The 24,541-nt window shown below is 44.3% G+C and overlaps 1 protein-coding gene across 6 annotated transcripts in view; it reads left to right on the top strand.

Annotated features, from left to right (window-relative positions):
• The window catches only part of LOC147023669 (disheveled-associated activator of morphogenesis 2-like), a 232,218-nt gene that overhangs the window by 67,705 nt on the left and 139,972 nt on the right, over nt 1-24,541 (top strand). For all 6 annotated transcript variants that reach the window (XM_085889357.1, XM_085889361.1, XM_085889360.1 and 3 more), the window contains exon 3: nt 23,685-23,774. In XM_085889357.1, coding sequence (XP_085745483.1) covers nt 23,685-23,774 — 90 coding nt within the window. The remainder of the gene's footprint in view (nt 1-23,684; nt 23,775-24,541) is intronic.

Here is a 24,541-nt window from a genome sequence, read left to right as displayed (position 1 = left end):
GAAGCGAAACGGGAAAACAGTTCACACAATGCACATTTATTTCCCGGCACACGGAAAGCACGTATATACAGCCATAAAGTCAAAATGCACATATAGCAACCAAAACAATAAAAGCAACAACGACGCAGAGTTAATACCGACTACGCGCACACACGGCAACACTTATGCAGTTCTACTTTACAGACGGCGCCAACACACATTTACACAAAAGCAAAGGAAAGAAGCCACCCTCATAGACAAGGGGGCAGACAGGCCTGTAGGCCAAATGTGCGCGCGACCTGGAGGAGCGGCCAGGTCCGCGAGACCGGGGGGGTCCTACCCGCGTCCTCGTGACGCGTTGGCGGGCGAGCCGCAAATGTCGCCGCGCGGCTGTGCCTCGACTCCGTGCTCCTTGGCGGGTTTCGTTGGCACGACGTTTGGAGTGGGGTGGGAACGGGGCCCCCTTTTTGCACTATCTCAGCGCGGGGGGGGGGGAGGGGGAATTGTTGATGCCCTGGGGGAGGAGAATGGCTGGCTGGCTTGGGTCCCGCGATGAGACGAGCGATTCCCCACACCGTAACCACGTCGCCGACTGCCGTCCTTCTCGCCTCGGACCCGAGCTCCCTTGTTTGCAGTTCCACCGCGACTCTTCTCCGTTCCGCACTCTCCTCACCCGACCGACCCGACTCTCTGCCACACCGATCACTCGACTGACCGATGACAATTCGCCTTGTGCTCGCCTTTTTATAGGCGGGCAGGAGAAGCCAGTATGCAAATATTCGGATCAGAATGACCTCGGGGGCGGAGCCACGCTCGCCCATTGGTCGGAGGAAACGGGGGCGTGAACCTCCCCTGATCCTAGAATTTGCATATATCGACTTCTCACACACGCGCCTGGAGGCAGGGCCAAGACGCCCCGCGCTCGCTCATTGGACGGAGGAAAAGTGAGCGTGTAGCGTTTTTGATCCGAATTTTCCCTCGGAAAGGCCGCTATTTTCGCTCGCGGCTCGGTGCGTTCGGCACCAATCGCTGAACGGGCCCGAGACAGCCCGACGCTCAGTATTCACAGGTGGCGCGGGAATGGCCGCAGAAGGAGAGAGGCGAAGTCGGCGGAGGGTTTTTGGTGGTGGTTTGATGGTTATGGTGCCGTTTGGGAATGGCGGTGATGCGATGATGTGGGAGCGTCGATGGTGGCGGTGGCGTGGTTGTTGTGTGATGGCGGTTGAGACGTGGTTGGTTCAAAATAAAGATAGAACAGAAAAAATGGCTAACTCAAAGCGTCGCAGCCCGGATGAATCACATAAATTCCCTCTATACAACGGGTTTGAGCGAACTACACATGCACCTATCAAGATATCTCACCTACGGGTCCTGAATGGTGGTTTGCGAATTTCCACAGCCGTAACAATATGGTGATGATCGGCTCGGATGATAGGGTAAGGGTTAAAATAGTGCTATATGGCATTAACTCCAAAATGGCCGATATGTCCCTAACATCACTCCTCCTCGCGGTGCCTCATATAGCATGATATCTAAAAAAAGTTTTGGACGGATTCGGACAAAACTTGGTGGACAGGTTGGGTGTGTGTCAAGGAAGAATTACTTCAATTTTGGTGAAGATCCGAATCTAATAAATATTAAGTGATTCTTCATTATTGATCGATGGGACCAATAATGATATATATAGTATGATATCGCAAAATATTGTGGACGAGTTGTGACACAACAAGATGGATGGTTTTTTCACAAGACAGCAGATTCGATTTCGGTTTAGGTCCAGATCCAGATCCGGCGCATCGGTGGGATACAAAAAACGTAAACTGTTCAGCCTGGTGGAGGTACTGGATGTGCTCTACTGAGTGCCGTTATAGTTGGTCTTGTATTTTTCTACTAAATGGTCGAGATAATCGTTTTTTCAAATTTCATCTTGTCTTTTGTTTATAACTATAACTCGTAAAAGGCATCCACACCATCCTTGACCATGTTGTGGAATGTCGGTTCCGGCCCTCACTTTGTATTTTTCCACCTTCACTTTTTCACCTTTATCCGCTTTTCTATTTGTTCTCTCCACAACCGCTTGAGCAATTTGCACAAAACTTTCAACCTCTGAGTGTCGACCCATGAATAATTATTTAACAAAGTTACATGATCCGTCCATCCATTGGGACCATACTCTGTACAGAGCGTCGGTGCTGCCAAAGCAGTCTTCTGGGCCATTGGGCACAATCCTGGATGGGTCGCCACTCTGACACAGGATACTCAAACGACTCAATCATCCCAGCAAGCTCGTACTCATTTTGCCAACCTCGGTAGGGTGACAGTTTGAGTCAACCCCACCTGGTATTAATTCAACTGCTGAGCAGGATTTGTACTCGGGACCTGTGGATCTCGAGCCCACCACCCTAACCATTAAGCCAACACCAGGCACGTAGGTGTATGATGATCGGATGGAAAATGCAGATGGTGTTTGAATAAGTCTGTTTTCTGAACCCATGGGTTGCAGGGTATTTCACATCTCGGGAATAAACGACCTCAGCTAAACTAACTCTCTGAATGATTTGTTTCTCTGAAGTCTCAACACTAACTGCAGTTGGCGTTCACTTCTGAACTGCTATGACGAACAGACATTCTTCAATGAGTAAAAAGGAGATCCTCTTTTCTTTTGATGTTTGTGGTGTCGACCCGTGCGGTAGCTGTCGCTGCACGCGCTTCTTTCTGTACACTTTCACCTCCATCTTTAAACGACTTGTGCCCATCACATATAATCAATTGATCATCACCATATTCTGCATACTGCACCGTCAATCGTCTGGAAGCTTCAATGTGCTCGATCTTTTCGTCGATCGGAAATTTCTGACCACCCCGTTGTTCCATCCTCTTCGTTATCTCATTTTCTCTCCATCTTGATTACCAACACGTTATGCATTAAAGCAGAAACTTGTGATTAAGGGATTGGTTACCAATACAGTAATGACAATCTCTCAAAAATATTACATCTGGAGACATTAGTCCACGTTGTCCAAGCGAAAGGTCTCTGTCATATTTGAGCCTTCTGATGTAACCAATCCCCCCCAAAAAAATACTCTTCCAATGTTTTGTGCAAATCTTCCGATGTAACTCGAACGAAGTGTTACTTTTAAGGACTATTTTTTTTGCTCAAACGAAATTGAAAGAACAGGCAGGTAATCAATAATTATCAGCGGTTCCCATTCATCGATATTCTATACTGTACAGACTACCAAATGAAAGTGATGTAGAATTGAGAAATGAAATACAGGTATTGCAATTTTCTTTCTGAACAGCCAACTGTGTGTCATCTTGGCAATGTTGCGCTCATCAATAAAAAAAAATGTAATTTATTTTTTTTTTTAATATCTTAGCAAAAATTAAATAAAAATGACTAAGAATGGGAAATTAAAATTTTGTTTCTTATATAATTCTTCATATTATTTCTCACTTTATTTTTAAATTTGTGATGCGCTATTACATCACGATGTGTATCTGCCAGATAAACCGGTGAACTTCCTGGGAATATGACCTTCATCGCGGATAACTTTTACATCCTCACAATCTCTCACAGGAAAGAACTCTTGGCTCACCTCCCCCAAGTCTTCCTCCACAATCAACTTTTCACCTGTTTCCTTCATCTCACTGTCGACCATGAGCTGAATTGCGCCGACCATGTATAAACAACATGTGAAGCATCGTCTGCAGAACCAAATCGTTCCTTGGCTATATTGTACGTGTCTTTCATCAACGATTGTGGACTTCTTCGTCCCGATATATATATATATATATATATATATATATATATATATATATATATATATATATATATATATATATATATATATATATATATATATTCATCAAACATGGATAACTACTCCGTAATCTGGGTCTGAGCTCCGGCGTTTCACTCGGCAATGCTTTGTGATATAACATGGAAAATGTCTTTGTGAAGCATCGGCATCTAACGGCAAGATTTCTGGGCACAGGGCCTGCTGTTCTTTCATCTCGGACAGGTTGGTGGTCGCAGGCTTCTGCTCTTGCTGCCGTTCGACGGGCCAAAACCCTTAAGACGTGGTCTTGTTCAGGTCGAAAAGTCTTTATCATCCACCGTTCTCCAGCTGCAATCAGCCACATGCTTTCCGACGACGACGCAGTCCTGGTTTACTTCCCGAGATCGATATTTTTTTCCTATTTTTGTTTTATTAAAAATTTCAAGACTAGTAGGAGAGCTGAAAACTTGATTGCGCGCTCTCTCTCTCTCTCTCTCTCTCTCTCTCTCTCTCTCTCTCTCTCTCTCTCTCTCTCTCTCTCTCTCTCTCTCTCTCTCTCTCTCTCTCTCTCTCTCTCTCTCTCTCTCTCTCTCTCTCTCTCTCTCTCTCTCTCTCTCTCTCTCTCTCTCTCTCTCTGTCTCTCTCTCTCTCTCTCTCTCTCTCTCTCTCTCTCTCTCTCTCTCTCTCTCTCTCTCTCTCTGCATTGTCTACCTTTGATTACGTGCGCTTGATTCTGACACACATCCGGTCTTCTTCTTCTCTCCAAGTCTGAACTTTTTGACCTGATTTTTTTTTCCCCTTGTCTGTATATCATTTTCAGGTTTCATTGCTTCCTTCCTACCTTGCCAATCTTTTGCTCACCCTGCATTGATTTGTTGTTTAGCTCTCCCACTGGCCCCTTGATATCTATTTTGAAGATGACCCATGCAAGATCTCGTAAAACAAGTCTTGTTCTAAGTTTCTGAAAAAGTTGCGTAATGTTGTGACAAGATAAAACGATAACTAGAAATACAATTTACTTCGTTGAGCAAGTGATGGATAAGATAGCATAACCGTGACGTGGCTGGTGGTTTGATTCCTTCTTACCGTTTCCACACCTTCCCAAAAGTAAATGCTGTCGTCCTCTTCCCACATCAGTCTTTCTGTAGCTTTAGAAACCCCCACGTTAATCGCTATCAAGCTGTTTTATGTTGACAAAAAAGTAAAAAAAAGAAGAAGTCACATTCGATTGAAGATTAAAAGTAGGCGCGTTGTGAAGACAAAAACTTTTTGCATCGTCCCGGCGGTAAAGATAAAAGTTGCACATTTCAGGTGGTCATTGAACCCCAAGACTTTGTCTCTTGTTGGTGCTTGATGTCAGCATTTCATGGAAGTATGCACGTGCAAGTGGCTGAACGGAGATTTGAATTCACTCCTCGGCTATCCACCCAATGTGTTCATCGCTGAGCAAATGATCGGCAGACGTGCTCACAGGACTGCCAAACGTGCACTGTGCCGAAGTAGTTTCATTCCTCGTGACTTCCACAAAACATAAGTAGTCTGGTTTTAAGACCTGCTAATAATATGCCATCCTCTGGGTGGCAAATTAGTGCTGTAACGAGCTGGCAAATGGCAAACTGCAAATGTATCTTTATGTTTTCAAGGGGCCTTAACACATTTGCATCATGTTATTCACCGAATTCCCTCTTCGGAAGATTTCATGAGACTATTATGTACGCCTCTCAACTAGTAATAGGCATCCACAACAATACTTGACCATGTTGTGGAACGTCGGCCGAGGCCCTCACTTTTTTTTTTTTCTTCCGCCCTCACTTCTTCACCTTTATTCACTTTTAAATTTGTTTTCTCCGCAACCGCTTGAACGATCGGCACGAAACGCTTAACATAGGAGCGCTTACCCATGGATATTTTCTGAAACAAAGTTATATGATTATTGGATGGAAAATGCGGTCCAACTTGCTTTACATCTTCCTTGAGTGACCTCGACCCTCAGGAAATTCCATATTTTGAGAATGTGCAACAAAGGAAATCTGTTAATGCAGAGGTTCAGCGTCATGGTCATTTGCTGCTCTTGGAGATACCTTTCTTGGGTAACGACTCTAACATAACCCCCCTCCCCACCGCCCTCCCCCAACTTTCCCCCGGTGCAGATCGGTCTTATCTTGACATGAGAAATTGTACACCATGAAGTGAAAATGATCCTTAGCTTACCTGCTGATCCATTTGTTTCAAATCAAGGTAGTCAGTCATGTTTTCTTTCATTCGCAGTGACAATTTTGACTCGAACGGCACCTGGTAGAGCATGTACCTCCACCATGCTGAACAGTTTACGTCTTGTATCCCACTGATAGGCCGGATCTGTATTCGGACCTGAACCAGAATCAAATCATCTTGTTCCTGTGACCTACCCGACTCCTCCACCAAGTTTTGTCGTAATCTTTCCATAACTTTTTTGAGATATCGTGCTATATGTCATTTTTTGGCTCCATCTCTCAATGCTGAAGGATCACTTTGAAAAAGGTTAATGAAATATTGGATCCAGATACAGATTCGGATGTTCACCAAAAATCGAATACATTTGTCCTTGTCACGTATCCAACCTGTCTCCCAAGTTTCGTCCGAATCCATCCATAACTTTTAGAGATATCCTACTCACAGACAAACAGGGGTGAAAATAGAACCTCCACCTTCCATTCACCTTCGGTGGCGGAGGAAATGAATATCCTATCATGACTTTCCATTAACACATGTATTACCGTCTAATCACCTGATCAACTGCTGGCTCATTGCCATTAACCTGACCCCATGAGATGCTGTGCCCATTCAACCAATAGAAGGAAAACTTCACTGAGGATGGTGTGGGTAGCACCTTGTCGCATTGCCCTCGCTGGTGTGGGTATTCCAGTTTGATTCCCATGGATGCTCAGCAGAAAATTTCCTCACCCTGCGATGGAGTGGCACCCAATCCAGGATTGGTTTTTAGCCACTAAAACATTTATGGTTTGTCATGGACTTATTGCTGTGACAAATAGCAGATGGGAATCCAATACCACAATCACCGTCACATATTTATCTCTACTTTTTCACATGCTCATCTCATCAGGATTTTATTACACATCTACTAGTTCCATCATTACTGATGTGCAGCTATGCCACTGGTGGAGTGTTAGTGTGGATGAAACGTGGAAGGGTACAGGGAGACACAGTGACTTAAACCAAGTGTCCCCATGAAGTAATACTCCGTTTATGTTATCATGTTCACATATAAATGCATACAATATTTTGTAGTAACTATTAAAGAAAATGATGACTAAATCATCAAGAAACAATAAGATCCTGCATCTGTGTCAGCTTCGCATCTCCTCCCAAACCACTGGTCATACAAAGGTGAACAGAGCACCATATTAATCGGCGAGGACCAAGGCATTGTCGGGTCAAGAAAAATTTTATTTGGACAAAAACATTTTCATTATTGACATCGATAAATGCCCAGGCAAAGCAAGAGTGAACTACGCTTCAAGTGGTTTGGTGATGAGTCGTGAGATGCTGTTGATTAGCTGTGTGAAGCTAGGTGCACTGTGATTGACTCCTGGCAAGTGACGTCAATACATCCTTACTGTACCTGTTTCCCCATTCCTGAAATTTCAAAATAAAATGTTAGAGCTGCAAACAATGCAACATAAGGTGGGCCTGGAGCCCATGGGCTTGCTCGTTTAGAACTAAAACGGCGCTCTTTAAGCTAAGAAATATGTTTTGTTGTGCCGTTATCATGTCGCACGTTCATCGGCACTTCTTCGAGCAGCACTATGCCCCTGAGATGGCCAAGGAAACACAAAAAGTCGTTTTCACGACTGTTCTGGCTGTCACACACCTGCCAGAACACGAATGCATGTGCAACACGTGCACGCACGCACGCACGCACACACACACACCATTATTTTTTCCAAAACATGGAACACATTTCTGCTGTTTTAAAATCATTGCATGATGCGATATGGCGATGTTTGAATAATTTCACGATGGTTGTTATTTTAGGTTTTTACACTTTTTCGAAATCCTCCATTTGTAAACGAATCGGGTATGTGGGGGTTTTTTGGGGGGGGTTTTTGTTAAATATTGTTTGTTGTAATTAATTCATTGTCGGTGTGATGAATAAAGTACAAAAATCCACTAATTATATCTTATTCTCTCATGTTATTAACAAACCTTGTCCTCAGCATTGCTGATTGGCAAATGAACAGTTCTGACACATGACCGCTGCAAAGTCTTGCAAATGTTATTTGTTACACAATCATTTAATGTGGAAATTATTCCTAAAATATGTTTCCAATCGGGAATGCCCTTTTCCCAAATAGCACTTAATTATTTTACAGGAATATATTTCAACAAACAGGAAAAACAACCTTTTGTTTTGAAAGGATTGGAGACCACCAGCATCGTTCACTGGGAAATCTTGAGACAGGTGGCTATTTTGTCGGGGTGTGGGGGAATGGGGGTGTGGAGGGGGGCGTTGAGGAAGAGGAGATTGTTTAGGTCAGACCTTTAAGGTTATGCCTCATTTCCTCTTCACTTCTTTTTTTGTTGTGCCTCATATCCATTTGCGATCCATGGCCAAAGCCATTGATTGCCAGGTATGCTCGACTGAGAAGATCCTTGACGGCATAAAAACTTGAGAATGCATATATATATATATATATATATATATATATATATATATATATATATATATATATATATATATATATATATATATATATATATATATATATATATATATAAAAACTAACCCTAACAGCTGGGAAGGATGTGCTGAGAGTTGGCTGATATGATGGAGAGAAGAAAGGTGGACATACTGTGTGTACAAGAGACCAAGTGGATGGGGAGTAAGGCGAGGAGCATTGGAGGTGGTTTCAAACTGTTCTACCATGGTGTGGATGGGAGGAGAAACGGTGTCGGGGTAATCCTGAAGGAAGATCATGTCAAGAGGGTATTGGAGGTGAGGAGGGTGTCTGACCGAGTGATGAGTGTGAAGTTGGAAATTGAAGGGGTGATGATGAATGTCATCAGTGCATATGCCCCACATATGCGGTGTGAGATGGAATATAAAGAAGATTTCTGGAGTGAGTTAGATGAAGTGGTGGAGAGTGCATCCAAGGATGAAAGAGTGGTGATTGGAGCAGATTTCAATGGACATGTTGGGGAAGGGAATAAAGAGGATGAGGAGGTGATGGGGAGGTACGGTCTCAACAAGAGAAATGTGGAAGGGCAAATGGTGGTAGAGTTTGCAAAAAGAATGGAAATGGTAGTGGTAAACACGTATTTCAAGAAGAAGGAGGAACACAGGGTGACATACAAGAGTGGAGGAAAGTGCACACAGGTGGATTACATCTTAAGTAGGAGATGCAACCTGAAAGAGATTAGTGACTGTAAGGTTGTGGCAGGGGAGAGTGTAGCTCGACAGCATCGATTGGTGGTCTGTAGGATGACTTTAGAGGTGAGGTTGAGGAAGAGAGTGAGGGCTGAACCAAGGACCAGATGGTGGAAGCTGAAGGAGGAAGACTGTTGCGTGAAATTTAGGGAGGAGGTGAGACAGGCGTTGGATGGTGGTAAAGATGGGTGGGATGATTGGGCAACGACAGCAGAAGTTGTGAGGGAGATAGCTAGGAAGGTACTTGGTGTGACATCTGGACAGAGGAAGGAAGATAAGGAGACTTGGTGGTGGAATGAGGAAGTACAGGAAAGTATAAGGAAGAAGGGGTTGGCTAAAAAGAAGTGGGATAGTCAGAGAGATGAAGAAAGTCGGCAGGAGTACAAGGAGTGGCGTCGAAAAGCAAAAAGAGAGGTGGCAAAGGCCAAGGAAAAGTCATATGACTAGCTGCATGAGAAGTTGGATACAAAAGAAGGGGAAAAGGATTTATACCGATTGGCAAGACAGAGGGACCGAGCTGGGAAGGATGTGCTGCAGGTTAGGGTGATAAAGGACGCAAATGGGAATGTGCTGACGAGCGAGGAGAGTGTGTTGAGAAGGTGGATGGAGTACTTTGAGGAGCTGATGAATGAAGAAAATGAGAGAGAGAGAAGGTTGGAAGAGGTGGAGATAGTGAATCTGGAAGTGGGGTGGATCAGTAAGGATGAAGTGAGGACTGCTATGAAGAAGATGAAAAGTGGAAAGGCGGTTGGCCCAGATGGTATACCAGTGGAGGCATGGAAGTGCTTAGGAGAGGTGTCAGTGGGGTTGTTAACCAGATTGTTTAATAAAGTCTTGGAAAGTGAGAGGATGCCGGAGGAGTGGAGATTAAGTGTACTGGTTCCGATTTTCAAGAATAAGGGTGATGTGCAGAGCTGTGGAAATTACAGAGGGATAAAGTTGTTAAGCCACACCATGAAGTTGTGGGAAAGAGTAGTGGAAGCTCGGTTGAGAGGAGAGGTGACGATCTGTGAGCAGCAATATGGGTTTATGCCAGGAAAGAGCACCACTGATGTAATATTTGCTTTGAGAATGTTGATGGAGAAGTATAGGGAAGGCCAGAAGGAGTTACATTGTGTGTTTGTGGATTTAGAGAAAGCTTATGATAGGGTGCCAAGAGAGGAGTTGTGGCATTGTATGAGGAAGTCGGGAGTGGTGGAGAAGTATGTGAGGATCGTGCAGGATATGTATGAGGACAGTGTGACAGCGGTGAGGTGTGCGGTAGGAATGACGGACCGGTTTAAGGTTAAAGTGGGATTGCACCAAGGATCGACTCTGAGCCCTTTCCTGTTTGCGATGGTGATGGACAGGTTGACGGACGAGATCAGACTGGAGTCTCCATGGACTATGATGTTCGCGGATGACATCATGATCTGTAGGGAGAGTAGGGAGCAGGCTGAGGCGAGCCTCGAGAGGTGGAGGTACGCACTGGAGAGAAGGGGAATGATAGTCAGTCGGAGTAAGACGGAGTACATGTGCGTAAATGAGAGGGAGGGTGGTGGTATGGTGCGGTTGCAAGGAGTTGAGGTGGGGAAGGTGGATTGGTTTAAATACTTGGGATCAACTGTCCAAAGTAACGGAGAGTGTGGGAGAGAAGTGAAGAAGAGAGTGCAGGCAGGATGGAGTGGGTGGAGAGGAGTTGCAGGAGTGATTTGTGACAGAAGGGTAGCTGCAAGAGTGAAGGGGAAAGTATATAAGACGGTAGTGAGACCAGCTATGTTGTATGGTTTGGAGGCGGTGGCAATAACAAAAAGACAGGAAGCAGAGCTGGAGGTGGCAGAGTTAAAGATGCTGCGATTCTCGTTGGGAGTGACGAGGATGGACAGGATAAGAAATGAGTATATTAGAGGGACAGCGCAGGTAGGACGGTTTGGAGACAAAGTGAGAGAGGCAAGATTGAGATGGTTTGGACATGTGCACAGGAGGGAAACGGAGTATATCGGGAGAAGGATGTTGAAGATGGAGCCGCCAGGCAGGAGGAGAAGAGGAAGGCCAAAGAAGAGGTTCATGGATGCGGTGAGGGCGGACATTGCGGGTGGTTGGAGTGTCAATGGAAGATGTGGAGGATAGAGCAAAATGGAGACGGTTGGTCCGCTGTGGCGACCCCTAACGGGAGCAAGCCGAAAGAGGAAGAAGATAAAAACTGTCAAGATGATTCCTGAGTAGCACATTACTTGTGTGTAGTGTGTGACGATCTGTGATCACGAGGCTGAGTACATCCTTTCTCCATTTTACACTGTTCAGTGAATTGTTACGTCAGTAACCTCTGCCTTCATTCATCCTTTCATTGCCCCCCCCTCCTCACATCGTATCCGAGACAAAACAAATGATTCACCATTAAATGAAACTTGAATAAAATAATCACATAAAGTCACATAAATAATAACCCCCCGACTTGTGAGACTCATGAAAACATCTGTCAAGACCATAATATGCAGAACATAAATAATTAAATTAAATACCTGACTCTTTAATTCATATTATTCAATTGAAATACAATAATGTCCGAGATATATTTTATATGTTACATACATACATACATACATACATACACAGGGTGTTTCAAAAAGAGTGATGCAACTTTAAATGTTTATTTACAAAGAAACAGAAACCTCAGCAACGTGAAACAAACATTTCTTTAAAGCTTATGTCATGGTATTTTCTATCACTGATTGCTATTGCAGTAGTTGACTGCTCGAGTTAGTGAGAGCTCAAGGTCTGACATTGGGATTTACACAAAATCCTTGTAATTGACGTTCTCGATGTGTGCCCCTCCGCAGTTCAGACAGGCATTGATTGATCCTGACTCCAAAGTTCTGTCCAACTTTCCTGTAGGTCTCATGTGGCACTGCCTGGATGTAGTCTGATACCTCCTTCTTCCGATCATCCAGTGTGGCAGGGTTTTTGGCATAGACAGAGCCCTTGGCAGCCCCCCAGAACCAGTAGTCTGGAAGGTTCAAGTCTGAGCTATGGGGTGCCCAGTCATGAGCGGTACCCAGGGCAACGAGGCGGTTTCTGAAGAGCGAACACAGGAAAGTGATGGTGTCACCAGCTGTAGATGGGGGTGCAACATCCTGCATATAAACCAGGTCATGCTTTGCTGGTTTAGGGTGATCTTTTGAGCCAGATTATAATGGAATTTCGGGAGCACGGAGCGCTCACCGTTGATCGTCACCGTCCAGCTGTTGTCATCCTCAAACCTTTAGGGTAGCGTTCCACATCTGGCATTGAAGGCGCAGAAGCATTTGTCCTTAGGCCCTTTCAGGTACCTCTCAGTGATCTCTTCAGGTGGTTCTGCCCCCCAGAAAATGTTGTTGTGGTTGTTGTGGTTATTGATGGCACCGTTCACGTGGAAATGGGCTTCATCACTGAATCAGATCAGGTTGATCTAGTTTGGGTACCGCTCAATCCTGTCACTGAGCCAATTGCACATATCAAGTTTCCTTTTCATGTTATCTTGACTCAGTTTATGCCTAATAGAGATGATGTCTGGGAAAGCTTCAGTTTCTTCGTGAGGATACGCCAGACTGATGTTAGTTTGATGCCTAGCTCCCAGGAGCACCGGCGGTAGGACTTCTTGTGACTGTCCACTGCAGAATCCCGCACGGCATCAATATTGGCTTGGCTCTTGGTTCCTAAAGGCCCGGTCACACCTTGACGTTTTAGCCAACGTATGCCGATTTTTGAATTTTTTTTTCTAAAACGCTGGCACACGTTCAATACGTTATGGGTAAGTTTTGATAACATTGAGAGCACGCTGAAAAACACTGCCATACGTCGTTGTACGTTGGCTTTAAACGTTGTACTTTTTGGTTGTCCTCAAATTTTTTCATGCTTGAAATTTCACGACGTATGCCGGCGTATGACTCACACGTTCCGCTACGCTGGCCACAAGTTGTATGCATGGTCTGTGATCGTTGACAGACGTCAACACATGCTACTTGTAAGTTAATCATAAGTTGAGACACGCCAAGGTAATGTTTAGCGTACCCGAAACTTATTTCTAACCTATGATTAACGTGTTGTTGGCACGTTACGCGATCGTTGCCACACGTCGACAGACGTTACTTTTAAGTTACTCATAGGCTGAAAGACGTCGGTATAATGGATCGTCCTTGCGTCAGCGTCCACGGCCACGGCCAGGACACTTATTTGCAGCATTCTTCAAACTTTTCTTCGGCATGACGAGGATGTTCACACTTCGATGTCTAGCTTGGCTATGATTCCATTTGTCCATCGGCAGCGTCTATTTAAAATAGTCGAGTTTGAGCGTTTTAACACGTTCAGAAGAAACGCTTCAAATTTCAAAACCCCAGCGTCAAAAAACAAAGGCGAGTGACAGCAATTTAAATCGTTCATTGTAAACAATGAAAATAGTTGAGTGGTACCGTTTAAAAGTCGTTGAGTGTAAAAAAAATCCAATTGTTGAGCGCAAGCGTCTACTTTCAAGAGTGGAGATGCAGCCATTTAAATCGTTGAGTGGCAGCCTATGAATAGCAAACCCTACGTCACCGGCAAAGATAAACTGCCGCACGATATGGATAAGTTAGGCTATCGTTGGGCATAGTTTGTGAACGCCGGCTTCACGATAATTATTCGTTGGTATATCGTATCTATAAGTAATCAAAGCACTCTGTGCACATTAGTAGTTCATTGTGCATTTGTCCAACCCGTTATGAATAGACCTAAATCGTAAAAACAAGCTATAGCTCATTGTTGAAAAAGCCACATAAAAATTAGCCGCGATGAACTTCGAACAATGGTGAAAAGATGTCTCCTACCCGTGGACACGCGGACGCAAGGACGATCCATCATAACCCACACCCTCCCCCTCACACTCACCTACTACTGCCAACATGAACAAACTAATACTAATACTAATACTGATACTGATACTGTTACTGCTGACATGGACATCGACTCAAAAAGGACTCGAAAACACTGTTGGGTTCCCCTTTTATGAGCAGTATTTTTATATACCAATTCCCAAAACCGCTGGGAACACGTCTTTATATGGCAGTTGTAAGCTAGAAACACGTTAATTTGTCGATTTTTTTTGTTGACTACTTAAATTTTTTTTGTCGACCGGAAGACGTCATTGGAATACGTCTACATACGTCGATGTGTGTTGGGACTACGTAAAGAATTGGTTCAAAGCACGTCAAACATAAGTTAGAAATAAGTTTCGCGTAAAAAAGACATTACCGCGACGTGTTTCGACTTATGAGTAGCTTATAAGTAGCCTTTGTGGACGTGTGTAAGCGTCCACATATCGTGTGTAAAACTTATCCCCATCGCATGCGGAACGTGTGTCATACGCCGAGTACGTCGTAAAATTTTGAACATGTTTAAAATTTCTTGACGTACTCTACTTACTATGACGTATGATAGCGTACTTTAGCGTTCTACTCACGTATACCAAACTTACTCATACCGTATTTGACGTGCCCCAACGTTTTAGACACATTTTTCTTAGGTCGGCATACGCTGGCAAGATCGCCAAGGTGTGACCGCGATGTTGACACTTCCATTTCTACGGCAGTTATGATTTGAATCGTTGTGCGTCAGCCTTTTAATAGGCTACGTCACGACATCGTCGGCGATGCGTGCAACGCGCTATGCCTAAGTTAGACTATCTTTGGGCATAGGTTGTGTAGGCCGACAACAGGTTCAGCATTCGTTGGTATAAGTTATCTATAACACAACGAAACGTTCTGTGTCCGTTACTAATGCGTTATACATAAGACCAAGTCGCTATGAATACGTCCGAATCTTTAAAAAAAAAACATCAAAAGTTCAACGTCAGCCAGCGTTTTACATACATTTTAATACGTTGCCATCGCTGGCTAAAACGTCAAGGTGTGACCGGGCCTTAAGGCTGGTCTGCCACTGTTGCCCTTGCTCTGGTTATGCATTGTACCCTTGTGCTCAAAATGTTTCAGAATACATTGAATGGTACAATTTGTGGGTCCATCACGTGTTCTGTGGTCGTTTCCCCGTCAGAACCTCCGGCAGGTGTTTTCATATCATACCACAGAGCCACCACTTTTGTCTTCTGCTTCACTGTCAATCGTAAAGTTGAGCTATGGAGTGAGAAATCCCAGGGAACAAATACAACGATAACACCAAACCCTGAAAAGGAAAACTGTAGAGGTCAAAAAAACAAAGAAATGGCAGGAAGTCAAAGTTTTATCAGTCTTTTTGAAACACCCTGTATATAATATATGTACGAGGTGTGTTCAAAAAGTATCCAACCATAATTTTTCGTGCGTAAACAAATGAAGCTCGGGTGGCGTGGTTTGGTGCACGTATGTAGGCGATCCTAATCCGCATGCGTGAATATTTTCCCGCCTGCAGAAGCTGTCAGTCGCCGACAGACCGCCGATGAGTGAGGAAGTGTAAGTGAGCGCCGTCGGATTTTCGTTTTTGACAAAATGACGGATCACTGTGGTCTCATCGCCAGTGATCACTGTGTTGAAGAAATTGGGATCGCTGTTCACAGTCTCCAGCATGTCCTGTGCGATCTCCAAACGGAGTTGCTTCTGCTCGATCGTTAGCAGCTTTGGCACGAACTTCGCTGAGATTCTCCTTTCGCCCAAATCCTCAGTCACAATGGAATGAACGGATCCAATACTGACGCCCGCCTCGTCTGCACGTTCTCTGATCGTGATTCGACGATCCTGCATCAGCAGGGTCCTCACTTGGTCAATGACGATCATATTTCGGGATGTTGAGGGCCTACCAGAACGTGTTTCACTTTCCACTGATGTGCGACCATCTTTGAAGCGGTTGTACCACTCTTTTATCTGTGTGGTGCCCATTGCTTCGTTCCCGAAGGCCTGTTGAATCTTGCGGATCGTTTCCACTTGGGAATCGCCAAGCTTTACACAAAATTTGATGCAGTAGCGTTGTTCAAGTTTTTCCGTCATTTTGTCAAAAACCAAAATCCGACGGCGCTCACTTCCACTTCCTCACTCATCGGCGGTCTGTCGGCGACTGACAGCTTCTGCATCATCAACTTTTATCAACTGACAGCTATCATCAACTTTTAAATATATTCGGACATTTGCTTTCAAGTTTGGAAAAGTTCACGTTACTATTTAAAGATTATTCCATTTAATATATTGTAATTTCGTAAATACACGATTTTCTCGTCATGAACGAGGAGCCTCCATGACGGGTCTCGCTATTGGCTCCATCAAGGCACGTGACGAAATATCGGAAGTTGTTGTTATTGCCTTTAGGACGCGGCTCTTGGACACATTTGTCCTTGTTTTCTTTACATGAGCGAAGGTCATGGAAGAGCACGGTGAAACTGGCAGCGGGTCGAACACTAAGCGAATCATTAAACAGGAAAAGAGGAGCGGGAGGAGGGGAGGATGCACTGAAACTAGCAAGTTAGGCGGTTGGGTTGGGAAAGGTTAATGGAGTAATAGAGGTCATGGGTCAGACTTGGGGGATGACAAGAGATGGCGGTGTACTGCTACTGGCGTCAAGTCCTGTAGGGAAGATAGATAGAGAGAGAGAGAGACGAGAGACGAGAGACGAGAGACGAGAGACGAGAGACGAGAGACGAGAGACGAGAGACGAGAGACGGAGAGACGGACCGACTGAGAGACGGACCGACGGACCGAACAGCCTCTGGAAGGTGATTCCATTGATGAGAGAAGCGAGAAATATAAAATAATTCAGGTGTACGTTCTGTTGTCTTTCAATTTCTTATAAATCTGTATGGTTATAGCCATGATTCACTCGATCCATAATGAAGGAGCCCATGTTGTATAAAAGCGTGCAGACTCAAAAATATTTTTTTAATGTGGTCACGTATTCTTTGTTTAATTGCTCTTCCTTGTTCTGCACATTTTTGTGCTATGATTCCAGTCAAATTGTCAGCAGTTTGCATCTCGGATCAATCCTTGGAAATTCCTGCTCAGTTGCCTTCTTCATTGTGCATCCATGCTCCTGTGCTCTTGTTTTTTTTTTTGCCACTGCCTCCCTCATAGGCGGTCACTTATTTTTAAGTGCTCAGCGCTGCCAGCACGACAACAGAGAACAGATGTTCAGTTGACTTACTTTTTCTTTTCTTTTAATGCTTTGAATGAATTCCTACATTATCTTGTTGGCTTTGCTGTCTTATGTCTGCAGCTGGAACCTGCTTCACACCTTTTATCCTCGCTCCCATATTTTTGCCTTTTCGTCTATAAGTCTTTAAGAAGTGCATTGGTCTCTCCCGAGCTGCCACGCACCCCCGTGCTCTCCTTTTCCACCTTCCCATGCTCTTCTGCCAAGGTTAAGTCCTCCTGGAGATCCACCGGATGGCTTTGCCCCCGAAGACGTAGATATGCAGTTGGATTTTGTGATTTGAAGCCATGTGAAAATTTCCTTCCTGCTGGTGAAATCGGAGTCTGCTTATGCACCGGGAAATGGAACGCTAATGGACAGGAATTTCCAGCAAAGCAAAATAAGTGTTTCTGATATCTTGCGAGATAAGACTTGTGTTTGCCGCTTTTGGTGCCAACCGTTTAATCTCTGTTAATGTAGTGTGCTGTGCTTGTTTAAGAAATATGTTTTCCTTTATAATTACTTACATTAAATAATCGTGTAATTACTTTAATTTAATTATTTTGACTTATGTTGGACAAATTGGCTTATTTTGAGACACTCGACTTCCTGATTGGGCCTGGCAGGATAGATACTTTGAGGTAACCTGGGTTTGAATCTCAACCCAGCCATAAACTGTCATCCTGGTGCTTCACATCCAGATCGATACGTCATTGTGTGTACCGTCCGTCCATTTGTGGAAATTGATGATCCCACTTTGTCTTTCGTGAAGAGTAGGTGAGTTTTCGCCGGCAACCTATCTTAATGGTTAAGGTTAGTTGGCGTAAGATCTTAAGTTCGAGTTCAAGCCCCAAAATAACACCAGGTTAGTTGACTCAGCTTGTCATCCTTTGAGGTCGACAAAATGAGTAACATCTTGCTGGGAAGTCAGCCAGTCGTGTATGCTGTATCAGAATGGCGACTCGTGCACTCGTCCAGATTTGTGCCTCCTCGCCAATGAAACGTCGTCAGTTTCCATATTCCCTCAATGATTGAATGCTGGGAAGGCGATGACGAACTACCCAGTACAATCCTTGTCAGCAGAGCGCCGATGTTCTAAATAGGATGATGATGATGATGATGATTATGATGATTATGATTATGATTTCTTCCTCCATTTGACTTTCCTGCAGTAAAAGGTAATATAAATATTTTTTTCTCATTACTAGGTGCTATAGTTTGTTCCTATTTGCCGCAGCAGCTGCATTTGGGCATTGAGTGAACATACGGAGAGGAGTAAAAGGGATGGTTCGAAACAGAATACAAATATTACCAACCACTCTCTCATGATAACTTTTCACATGTTACAGGCTTACTTCATGTTGCCCAGTTTAAAATAACAATGAGGGAACAGAAACAAGGATGAGACTATTTTGGTCTGTTTTGGTTAAAAAAAAAAAAATAAACGGACGCCACAATTTTGCATGAAATGTTGGGAATAAATTTTTTTTTTTAAAAAATCCAAAAGGATCGAAAAAGAGGCTCAGTTGTTCGTCCGCATACCGTGCCGTTGCATAAGTGTCCTTTGTTGGGGTGTATTTTAAGAGGTACACGTTTGTTGCTTTAGAAAATATATTTGTGCGTGTGGGTGGTTAGCCTCGGTTGAGAAGTGCTGCTGCGCCCCAAACCTACAATGACCGTGTTCAACCGGTCAATTTTGCTCCACGCCGAGAGCATGTTGTTGCGCTTTCTGCAGGTGTGGCACGGCAGACATCAAAGGCACACTTTTTGTTTCATCATGCACGCATTGGCAATGATTCCGGAAGATCGGCTCAAATTAATCGTCTTTATAACCTCCAAGGAAGATGAGCACCATTAGAGGTAGCTAAATTTACAGATATCCTTCTGAACCATGAACGTACGCACATTCCAGCATCATGCGCACGTTGTTCACCTGACAGCATTATGCACGCCGTATGGAAGATTGTCGAAGCTGACGCTCCAAAATCCACTGCAAAGTTTTACTGTCTGATCTGATCTACAACCATTTATTATCTCTGCCAACGAAGGTGGATGGAGGTTGTGTTGTCACCCTTGTCTGTTTGTCTCTGACGTCTGTCTGTGAGCAGGATATCTCAAAAAGTTATGCACTTTTTGAGATATCCTATTATTTATCTAATATACATATGCACGCACACACAGACACACCTCCTGAGTGTTATGGTGAGTGATGCTCACCATAACAGTGGTAGGACTGTGTCCATTGGGGATTGCGGGAGTACTTGTCACACTCCACATGTACTGTATGTATATATATATATATATATATATATATATATATATATATATATATATAATATTGTTGCGGATTCGCGCCCGCCGGCATGCGAACGGCCACGTAACTCGAATCGCGGCACGTCGCCCACCGGACAGACAATCCCGTCGTGACCCTCTCGGACTAACGCCGGGAACTAGTCACGGGTGGGCCTTTCGGCCTCACCACGATCGTGCCAATTGGCCCCCCGCGTGGATAGGGTTGCTCGCCAAATTCGACCTACCTAAGTACCCACACGGAGGGTAGACCGGGCGATCGCACCTCGTCGCAGGTCGACTTCGGACACGGGCCACTTTAAGCGACCCGTTCCGTACTATCGGGATAACCGAGCGGTGTTATCGTCAACCCCGACGGTTCGATTAATTATCGGGCGTTTTAGCCCACGACCAACCCTTTACGTGAAGTAAGATGGAGATTCAATAAAGGAAAAGACGAAGCGAAACGGGAAAAACAGTTCAACATAAAGCACATTTATTTCGCGATGGCACACGGATAGCACACATATACAATTATACACCAAAAGCAAATGTAAAAGAAGAAACACACAATAATGCACAAAAAGCAAATGTAAAAGTGAAACACAATGCAGATCTACCACCGACTACCGAGCACACGGCAACACTTATACAGTTTTACTTCACAGACGGCGCCGACAACACATATACTCAAAGCAAAAGAAAAAGGGACCACCCTCCACTATGAGGGGGCAGACGGGCCTGGGGCCGAGACCGCGTCGAGCCTACCCGTCTGGTGATGAGCCGCAAAATGGCGGTGGCGCCCCGACTCCGCGGGCCTCGCGGACAGTGTCTGGAATGGGGTGGGAACGGGGCCCCCTTCTCGCACTATCTCAGCGCGGGGGGAAACAGGAGGGGGTTGTTGATGCTCGGGGGGATGAGGACATCTCGCTAGCTCGGGTCCAGCGACGAGCGTCTCCACCGCGACCTCGGTCGCGTTACCGGCCTCCCCTCTCCGCAGCTCCCTGACTCTGACACGAGCGCCCTCTCGACTGCCTTCGCCGCCGCCGCCACCTCTCCAACTCTCCCACTCTCCACAGCTCCGTCCAACTGCTTTCTCCGACTCTTCTCTTGACTGACTCTTCCCGACTCGACTCGTCCCAACTCAACTCAACTCAACTTAACTGCCTTCTTGGCGAGCGAACACGGCCCTTTATAGCCCCCGGGGCCTCGCTCCTTCACCTTCGACCCTTTACCTCCGACCCTTCACCTCTGGCTGGCTCCCCATTGGACAGAGGAAAAGTGGGCGTGAATGCTTTTTGATCCACGAATCTGCATATCGCGATTATACTCCGACGCACCTGGAGGCGGGGCCAAATCGCCCCACGCTCGCCGATAGGACGGAACAGAAGTGGGCGTGAATAGTTTTTGATCCGATTTCTTCGGAAAGGCTCGTGTTTTTGCACCCACTGCTCGGTGCGCGCCCTGCACGAGTCCAGTATCGGTGCCCACAAGCGGCGCGGGAATGGCGGTGATGCGATGGTTGCGAGGGCGAGTTGTGACGGTAAAGGTCGTGGCTGTTGTTGTGAAGCGGCGTTGCGGTTGGTGGTTGTTGTGTGATGGCTGTTGAGACGTGGTTGGTGGTGGTAGTAATGGTAGTAATGGCGGCTGGTCCAAAATAAAGATAGTAAAAGAAAAACGGCTATCTTGAGGGGTCGCAGCCCGAACGAATGACATTTATTCTCTCTAAACAACGGGTTTGGGCCTAACTACACATATACTTACAGAGATATCTCACCTAAGGGACCTGAATGGTGGTTTGCGAATTTCGTCAACCACAACAATATATATAAATATATCTTACCATTAGAGGACACGTTTTTTGTTCCGTATTCCCTGTGTCATGTCCACACCGAAGTGCTTACCCTCGACTCATCTACTGCATGCAATACTCATGTAGCTAATCCAATGCAGAGAATTTGGCTCGGGTACCAACACTCAGGATCATCCACGAACTCAATGCAGATGTGACAGCCAACTCTATGTTCCTGTGTGAATGACTGCATGCCTCCAAAATATATCACCACGAGCTGGCATCTGGTCAGAACAGCAGTTTCTAGTCAAATCCAACACCAACGGAGACCGTAACGAGATTAGACTGCTCGCCATGGCTCACTCTCACAACTGAGAAATCCTGTCGCCCTTTTATAATTATATAATTATAATTGATTAACTTTTTATTTTATTTTGCTTCTTGTAGAATAAATACGAGCGCGGCATGTTGAGTGTTGTATGAATGGTTTAAAATTTAACTCAGAAGTGTGAATGACTGTTGAGTAAAACATGCGTGCATGCGTTGGTAAATCTGTGATATTTCGAATCTACTCCTTTACTGTCCCACAAAAAGTTTTTGAACTTTGGATATGCCCTTTGGTATTGATGGCATCATGATGCTCCCTATCATATATGTGTTTTCTTTTTGTAACTCCGGGAATTTCTTCAATATTTTGGTTATTTTTTTGTCAAACAGTGTGATTGATGTTAGGGGCTCGCAGAATTGCTCAGGCCCTGGAGGTACGCACGCTCACCTCTCAGCTGTCTAGCCTGGGTTTGAATCCCAACCCAGCTATAAACTGTCATCCTGGTGTTTCACAGGCAGTGTTCCATCAATGTGTGCCATCCCTTGGATGGATGTTAAACAGGCGTCCCGTCTGTCAGCATTCGTTGGTGTTACGTTAAAGATCTCATGGCATCCTTTGCGAAGAGTAGTCGAGCTATTGCCGGCACTCTGAACTAATTACAAATTTCTACTCTAACCTGAGTCGAACATCAGGCCTGGCCAGCCGGTTCGTGAAAAACTTTGGCCGAGCTTCCTCCGGCCAAATAAGTGGCTGTTAGAAGAAGAAGAACATCATGTCTTCATAATTGTTTTTCATATTCTAATGAACTATTTGCAAAGGCATTTTTGAAATTTTTGCGAGTCAGTCCATTTCATCACCTTTTAAAGTGCACTCCCGGTTTTGACGGATCACTGAGTATTCCTGGCCAAAGGAAAAGCATTCCAGAACACAGCCTCTTCGGAGATTACCTTAAGCCACCAATCCTGTATGTTTATATTGACCAACGCTTCCCCTTTCCAGAGCAGGCACTCTTGTGCTGAACAGGTTTCCATTCCTGATGCAGCAAGTCCTGTGTCTTCATTGGCTCTCGATCATGTTTGTCAGCTACTCCATGGACTTCCGTTACTGATGTCTGTCTTTTTTCTTCATCGTCGCAAGAGACAACACCGACTACTGACGTTCTCAGGTGTGAGCCTCGTCTCAACCACGGTGACGAAGAAAAGGAATTTTTTCTTTTTCCAAGGATTGGGTTACTCGGACTGGGACCATGACTAACTATTAGGGTCCCACTTTCACCTCCATTCAACCTCGGTGCACCCATATCCTCGTCTACATATCCAATTACGTGTACTTTGTGTTTGCTTTACTATGTCAGAACCTCCAGAGATGACCATCGCAATATTTGCCATCTATCTTGCCAATGATGAATGGTCCAGTATTTTGAGGGTCTCAGTGGTACATGGTACAACATGCTTTGTACTGATTTTGTTTTAATGATTAAGTTAAAATATTGCAGAGATTACTTCAACATTTTTTTTTCTTGGCAATGCTAGTTTATTGTAATATATACATTTTTATACATACACATTTTATTTTTTATAAATATATATTATATATATATATATATATTTTATGTGTATATATTTTTTATATATATTATATTATATTATATATATATTTTTATATATATTTTTATATATATTTACATATATATTTAATTATATATATATATATATATATATATATATATATATAATTAAATATATATATATCCTTGCCCACCTCTCCCACCCTTCCCATGGTGATCTCGGCAAAAGGTAAATGTTTTCTCGAAACATTACAGAATTATTCTTCTTTTTACCTTGAATGTCATGAAACTGTTTTTATCTCATTGTTGCTAATGACATTGGGCATTATTTTTTGCTAAAATTTCTCACCTGGGAGGGATGGGCCTCGCTGACCTTGATCGTATCTGTGAACACCACTGTTTTTACACGAAACCCACAGGATGAACTGGACTTGCCTGAAAAACACCAGGAGGCCATGTTTGCACTACCAGCCGAGAAGAAGTGGCAGATTTACTGCAGCAAGAAGCAGGTGGGAGGGCTCGCTGACCACGGCTCATGGGGATTAGCTCATTCTTGGGTTCACCACGTTTCAACCTGTACTTTCTTGAAGCTGCTCATTGTGCTGAGTGCCTCCTTGCTGCTATTTCATGACCCATGGCTAACACCGCATAAGGCTTCCAGCAATGAAACCACCTTTGACTGTAATGGATGATTGTGAAATGGACTCGCCTGGTTAAAGTGAAATGGTTACTTTTGACTGGTTACACTGACATCTGATTGTATATGACATCTGACAATGCAGCTTTATTTTCTCTTGTGATGAAAGAGTCTTTGCTTTTATTTTGGTTTTTAAGCTGTGCACCAGAATCATGACTATTCAAATGGTTAAAGGATCTCAGGAAGTAGATGTAGGTGTATGGACACCTTGGAAATACTCCTATTTATGGAATTGTGGATAAGATAAGACTGCAGATGGGAATAAGTACTCATAATAGTAATTATCATCACATTATATACAGTATATACTGTATATATACATGTACATACACCTTTTATGTGTTATAGGATGGTACAGGAGGTAGTGTACTTTCCTTTCATCTGTTCAGGCTTGGTTCCATTCTTGACCTGACTTGTATCCTGCCAGACTGGTGCTTCATAGGCAGGCCGTTGCGTTGTAGAGTGTGCCGTCCTTCGGATGGATGTTTTGTTTTCGATCAGTCTGCTTGCATAAGCTGGTGTACGTTAATGAGTCCACGGTGTCTTTCGTGGGAAGTCGGTGAGTTAGTTGTCACTGGG

Source organism: Eptatretus burgeri, chromosome 7 (genome assembly GCF_056783735.1).
Source record: "Eptatretus burgeri isolate ZD-2024b chromosome 7, Ebu_testis_v1, whole genome shotgun sequence".
NCBI lineage: Eukaryota > Metazoa > Chordata > Myxini > Myxiniformes > Myxinidae > Eptatretus > Eptatretus burgeri.
The sequence above is the reverse complement of the archived record's forward strand: the minus strand, read 5'-3'. Positions and strand labels throughout refer to the sequence as shown.